General features: G+C 41.3%; 1 protein-coding gene across 1 annotated transcript in view; it reads left to right on the plus strand.

Moving 5' to 3' along the window:
• Positions 1-2,027: 2,027 nt before the first annotated feature.
• Positions 2,028-6,475, plus strand: part of LOC106510828 (bromodomain adjacent to zinc finger domain protein 1A) — a gene marked incomplete at its 5' end in the record, with an annotated part of 14,942 nt that continues 10,494 nt past the window's right edge. The window contains 5 exon segments of the mRNA XM_013999554.1: positions 2,028-2,099; positions 2,466-2,536; positions 2,649-2,755; positions 4,062-4,291; positions 4,390-4,595. Of these exon segments, the coding sequence (XP_013855008.1) occupies positions 2,527-2,536; positions 2,649-2,755; positions 4,062-4,291; positions 4,390-4,595 (553 nt within the window).

Genomic DNA, 6,475 nt, shown 5'->3' on the forward strand with positions numbered 1-6,475 from the left:
CTTCATTCTTGGACCACGTATTTCTGTCTTTGTTAAATAAATATTACCATAACAGGGATGAAAAAAAATCAGATTTTAAATAAATACTTAAATAAACACTTTTACTTCCTTTGCTTGGATCCACAAATCTGAGCCAGTGACTGTTGTTCCTTCAGTTAAAACTGTCCTTTCCACATCCTCCATTTTAGCCACAACTAGTGATACTCCAGATCCTATTGTACAACCAGGTTACATGTTTGTACTCTGCTGAACCTATACTCATAACCCTTTATTTATTTTCCATCCATCCGTTATGGTTAGGTTATGGTACCATTATGGTGCTGGTTCCAGGGGCAGCAGCTGGAGAAGGGAGGCCCAGGCATCTCATTTCACAGCCACCTTTTCCAGCTCTTCTGGGAAGATTTCAGTGTTCCTAGACCATCCAAGAAACATTGTCTCTGCAACGTTGTAGAATGAACGAGCTTTATTTTGTCTTTCAACTCAGCTTTATTAACGGATGGAAACATACAGACTAACACACAACTTAGCATTTTCAGAACAAACCGTAATGCAACACGTTTTGGCGCATACCCCCATGCTTCGGCTGTAAAGTGTGCCGCTGCCGTAAAACGTCATCAACTGCTGTAAACTGCCATAACCACAGTAACTGTGTTCTACACATAAATTTATGACAAGTGTGACCTGTGTTTTACCTGAGGTCCTAGTTATGTATGCCCAGAACACTTGCTCTTCATGAAGAGTGGAACCACCATCCCAGGCTGCCAGTCAAGGTGTGTAGCCCTGATGTCAACACACTGTTACAAGGATGTGTCAGACAATACAAGACAGCAACATCCAAAGCCTTCAGGAACTCAGGACATACCTTGTCTAATCCTGAGCCTTGTAGCCTCAAAGCTAACTACCAAAGCTAACTACCAAAGCAATATGGCTGAACTATTAATTGCATTTGTGATAAACTTGTGATATGTTAAAATGAGATTTTCTAACCGCACACTGTTGCCAGATTGGCGACATTGTTGCTAGATCTAGCAGCTTTATAGACCCCTCTAGAGACTTTTTTCCCCAAAAAGAGACTAGCAACAAATCTGGTGACTTTTCCCGGTGTTTTTACAGACTTTTATAAACCGTTTTGACAGGACTGGTTCAGCTCAACACAGACAACCTTGCAGCTCTAGCTGTGGGCAGCTTCTGTGATTATACCATGGTCCACTCAGACCTGATGTTTCCTGCCTCTGACAGGATGCAGTCAAAGCTCTGTCTGAAGTGAGAGTTAAAGATCTTTTTACGGTTTCTTTTACCAGGCATTGCCAACGAACTCTCACTACATGGTTGGTTCTACAGGTCTGTCCACAATCTAATCCAAGTCCCAGTCAGATAGTGATCAGTTAGCAGCTCCTCTCTTGGACAGTATCTCTTCACCTCATCTCCTTCCCCACTAGAGAGGTGACAGTCCATGTCTCAGTAGCCAGGGTCAAAGTGCAGTGCTCCGAAGCCCCTGCCTTCAGCCAGCGCCTACATTACACTTACTGTGTATGGTCTGAGCCCACAGGAAAGCAAACCCATGAAGCTTATTCAGGCTGAGCCCAACTGGACCCGGTGGGTCAAGTCTTGGTCACCAGACATTTGTGGATGATCTCCACCCCAGACCTGGCTCCAGGGCTGTGGTAACCAATGTCTGGATGAGGGACATCAAGCTTTTTGTGTTTTCCAATCCATTCAAGTGATGTGAAATGCTCAGACCTGTCAGCAAGGACCAGTCTTCCCTCAGAGACTCTGCTGGGGACAGTATAGCTTTTAGAACCATCCAGGCACAAACTCCTCTACCATTAAAAGGTAGTGATTCACAGAGTGACACACTAAATGTTTTAGGGTTGGAACAGAACAGAGGTTCATAAATTAATTAGAGACTAAAACTCACCCTGTACAGAACTGAAGCAACACAACACAGTATTTAATGACAACTGTTCATGACCTCTGCTAAACACAAACACAAACTGGAGAGAAGTAAAACATTCTTGTCTTTTTAGGGTTCGTCTTCGGAAGGAGGAAAAGCTGAGGGAGCAGGAACACAGACTGAAGGAGAAAGTCCAAACCAACAGGTGATGAGCTGTTATTATTAAGTAGGGCTGTCCTCAGTCGTTGGAACATTTGTTATTCCAGGGTTATTTCTTATTTACTGCTGAAAGTCTCATTAATGTTTTAATCCCATAGTTCAGCTGATCTGTTACCTTCTCATTTACCCTCTATGGTTTCAGACAAACTGAACATTTATGACATTTATAACTTTATTCTTTTTAGTTTGTTGGTTCTGACACTAAAAGTACACATTTACTTTTTAACCAGACAAATTGAGACTGTGGAGTTTGTAGCTTGAATAACTCAAACACAGAAAGCATGATGGGAACGAATGCTTGTGATGTGGGGAAAAAAGGAATAAAATAAATTGTGTTTTGATCTTTGTATAGTAATATAGCTGCAGACCATCACCGTGAGAACAAGGAGGAGGAAAACTYTTCATTCAGACAGATGAATGAAGGTAAAACTGAATAACATCTACAGTCCTTGGCCATGTTTACACAAACACATTCTGAGCAGAGTTCTGCTGTGAATAAACTCAATGTTTACATGTGTTTCTCCTGTAACCCCAGCTAAAGACAAGCAGGAGAACCAACAGCAGACAAACCTGGAGTCCAGACCCTCTGTGGGGCCCCCTCCTAGCCTTAGTCCAGAGGAACTGGAGCAGGAGCAGGAGAAGGTCAGACATCTACTTATCATGCTGAAAGAAGGAATTATGATGTTTGTGATGCAAACAAATGATTCTGAATTAGTTTTTAAATGTAAAAAATGTGTTTTTATTAGTCTTTACTGTCCCACAGAGGGGAAATGAATTCTCTGCATTTTACCCATCACACATGTGAACACATGTGGAGCAGTGGGCTGCCAATTACAGCGCCCGGGGAGAAGGGCCTTGCTCAAGGGCCCAAAGTTGGGCTGGTTGGTTTGGGGGAGTTGAACCGGCAACCTTCCAATCACAGACTCATCTTCTCTAGCCTCTGCACCACCACTCCCTCCTTCATCGTTAATGATCTGTTAATGAGCGCAGAGCTCTAAGATGACCCTTTCTGGCGAATAGCCAGCATGGACACACTAACAAACTGCTGTGTCCATTTTCAACTTCAGTTTTCTCTGTAGTTTAATGGAAAATTTAAGTTAGAACCACATTTTGTACATGTTTATGTTTCCACCGAGAGGAGAAAGAAGACAAACAGCAGCTAACTGCTAGTTGCTACTGCTAACAAAGGAGTACAGAGTAAGCAAAGTTTGACCTGTGAAAGCAAAGTAAAATATAAAGTTATTATCAAGGCACTAACAAACCATCGTTAGGCTGATGGTCCTCTTTTGCATGTGACCAACCTGTTTGTCCACCATGTGGAGGCGGAGCTTATAAGGCTGAGTTCACCTGAAACAACTCAGACTGAAGAAGTCCCTCAGAGGAGAGACGAAACGTTTCATTAAGAAAGAGTCTGTGTATTTATTTTTCTTTTTAATATAAAGTTCATTGCAACTTTCATTTTGAAGGAAGTGTGTCTGCATACAGTCCTTGAAAACCAGGGAGCCACAATAAACCTGGTCCTCACAGCCACACTTCACAACAGGACCAAAAACACAATACTGAAGGAAGTGGGTCAGGGAGCTCCAAGCTCATGGACATCTGTTGTCACAGATTCTTGTCTCTGTTCTCAACATTTCGCTCTTCGTTTCTTTAGTTTTTAAAATCTTGTTTGAATAAACTGTTTTATGAATCACTGTAAATCAAAATATTAATATTTTTAGGTCTAGGAGATTGTATGCTCAGAATTAAGTTTGAATTGTGATTGATTCATCATGACATCACAGTCCTCTAAAGCCTACACCTCAATATCACACATGTAACTATAATACAAAATAAGACTTGGTCATGGTGTGTTTCTACTTTCTAGTTCCATCTCATCTCTTAATCCACATTCTTTAAATCCTGTTAAACTGATTCTGGGATCGTCATGTTTGTGTCCTCCCTGCAGGTCCGAGAACTGCAGAAGCTAATCCAGAAGGCAGCGGCTCGCACCAGCCTGCTTCCTCTGGGAAGAGACCGTCTGTACCGCAGATACTGGATCCTCCCCTCTGCCTCTGTTCTGTTTGTGGAAGACGACTTCTTTGGCCTGACAGAAGACATGCTGAAGCCTAGTCCAAAACCTGCTGAGGCCTCTCTAACCAACATGGAAGATGTTACGTGTGATCCAGTCAGAGAAAGGTGGGTCATGCAGAGACAGAACCAGTCAAAGGAAACAGAACCTTCAACACCTTCGGACAGCTCTCTAACTCGGAGAGCTTGATTTTCTCTCCTAACAGTGCTGGCTCAGGCCCTGCTTCTGTCCAAGTGATCCGTCCCAACCAGTGGTCCTTCTACAGCTCCATGGAGGAGGTGGATCAGCTGATCGAGGCTCTGAACCCTCGAGGTCTTAGAGAAAGCAGCCTCCGGGAGGCACTGCTGCAGGACCGAGACAAACTCCAGCAGATGCTGCAGAACTGTGACTGGATGTGCTACAGGAGAGCAGGTACCTACACAAGGAAAGCACGCAGGTAGAAGTTACAATCTGAACATACAGGTATCACACACACAGCTAGAACACTGAGGTACAGCAATCCTCCCACGTTTCTGGCTTTGGGGTGGGGGGTTAATGACAAAGAGTTAGTTTGTTTTGTTTTTACTAACAGCAGTTTGTATTTTCAGCGCTACCCATTTGATCTGTTTGTAGGGCGGGGCCATATGGCCCCAAAAAAATCTGATTTTTTTCATCCCAAATTTGATTTTTGATTTTAATCGATTTTGCTTCTCTCTTAGCTGAGTGTCTCTGTTTCAGGTGTTTGTTGTTCTCCTGTTTTTTGTATCAAGATCCTTCAGATTTAACAGTGAGGTGTTTGTTGCTCCAGTCTGAGGTTGTGAAACCTAACCAGTTCCAGATAACTGAAGAAACAGTGCCTTTGTGAGAAGTAGATCCTCTCTGCCAGCTGCTGTCATATTGTCATGTTATGTACCAGGTGTTTTGAGGGACAGCTGAGGTGACCTCTGAACTACAGAAGCCCCAAAGAGTGCACTGGTGGGAAAAAAATCTTGATTGTCCCAAAATTAAATCTGTATAAATGGCAAATTCGAATTAATTGATTAAATCGATTTATCACCCAGCCCTGTCTGTTTGCATGTGTTTASATTTAAGTGTATATTTTTGGAAAAAGACAACATTTTCTTAATTTTGGTTTTGTTAATTACCACAATGAGTTTTGAACAAAACGATTCAAATGCAGTTGAATTTCAGGCTCTCGGCTTTAATTCAGTAGGTTGAACAAAACGTTTGTTTAGAAATGTCAGAAACTAACACATTTTAAACCCAATTCATTCATTTCAAGGGCTCAGAAGTAATTGAACAAATGAAATAATTGTAGATAAAATGTTTATTTCTAATTGAAAAGCCTTTGTTGTCAATGACTGGCTGAAGTCTTGAACTCATGRACATCACCAGACGCTGTTTCCTCCTTTTTAATRCTCTGTCAAGTCTTTACTGCAGTGGTTTTGTTTGTTTGTGGGCCTGTCTGTCTGAACTTTAGTCTTTAACAAGTGAAATGCTCAGTTGGGTTGAGATCAGGTGACTGACTTGATCATTCAATAATATTGCACTTCTTTGCTGTAATAAACTCCTGGGTTGCTTTGGCTTTATGTTTTGGCTCATTGTCCATCTGTAGTATGAAGCACAGACCAATCAGTGAAGTACTCTATTCACACGACTGATTTTCATCATCTGTAAAAAAAAATTATAATAAAATAAAAAACATATTTCTGTGGTTAAAAAAACTTAGGATTACAGTAATCTGACGTGGCTTTCAACAAATAACGTGAGCCATAGTCATAGTTTAGCCAATCAGAGCAGACTAGGGCGGGTCTTTCTGAGCCCAGGTGAGAGCACCACAGCTCTTCCTGGTCATGTTCACATCCCCTCCTCCCAAAGTGAGCTGCTGAACCTCCCAGCACATAATTACATGTTCATATGTTGTAGATGTGAATGTAGGCTAAACATTTAATCCATTTTCTTTCATTGATTCTGACTCAGCAACTTCTATGTTCAGTTTTTCATTGAATTTACATGATGTTAAACCTATTTATTAGTAACATTCTGTGTAGCAGTAGGTAATTGCCGTTGCGCGTGGTGCGTGAATTTGAAGAAATTGGTACTGGAAAGTCCTTGGAAGGTCCTTGGATTTGATGTTGACCAATAGGGCTGCCACAAACGATTATTTTTATAATCGATTAATCGATGACTAATCGATTATTAAAATAATCGATGACTAATTTAATAATCGATTAATCGATGACTAATCGATTATTAAAATAATCGATGACTAATTTAATAATCGATTAATCGATGACTAATCGATTATTAAA

Source organism: Austrofundulus limnaeus, unplaced genomic scaffold, assembly GCF_001266775.1.
Source record: "Austrofundulus limnaeus strain Quisiro unplaced genomic scaffold, Austrofundulus_limnaeus-1.0 Scaffold2342, whole genome shotgun sequence".
NCBI classification, from domain to species: Eukaryota; Metazoa; Chordata; class Actinopteri; order Cyprinodontiformes; family Rivulidae; genus Austrofundulus; species Austrofundulus limnaeus.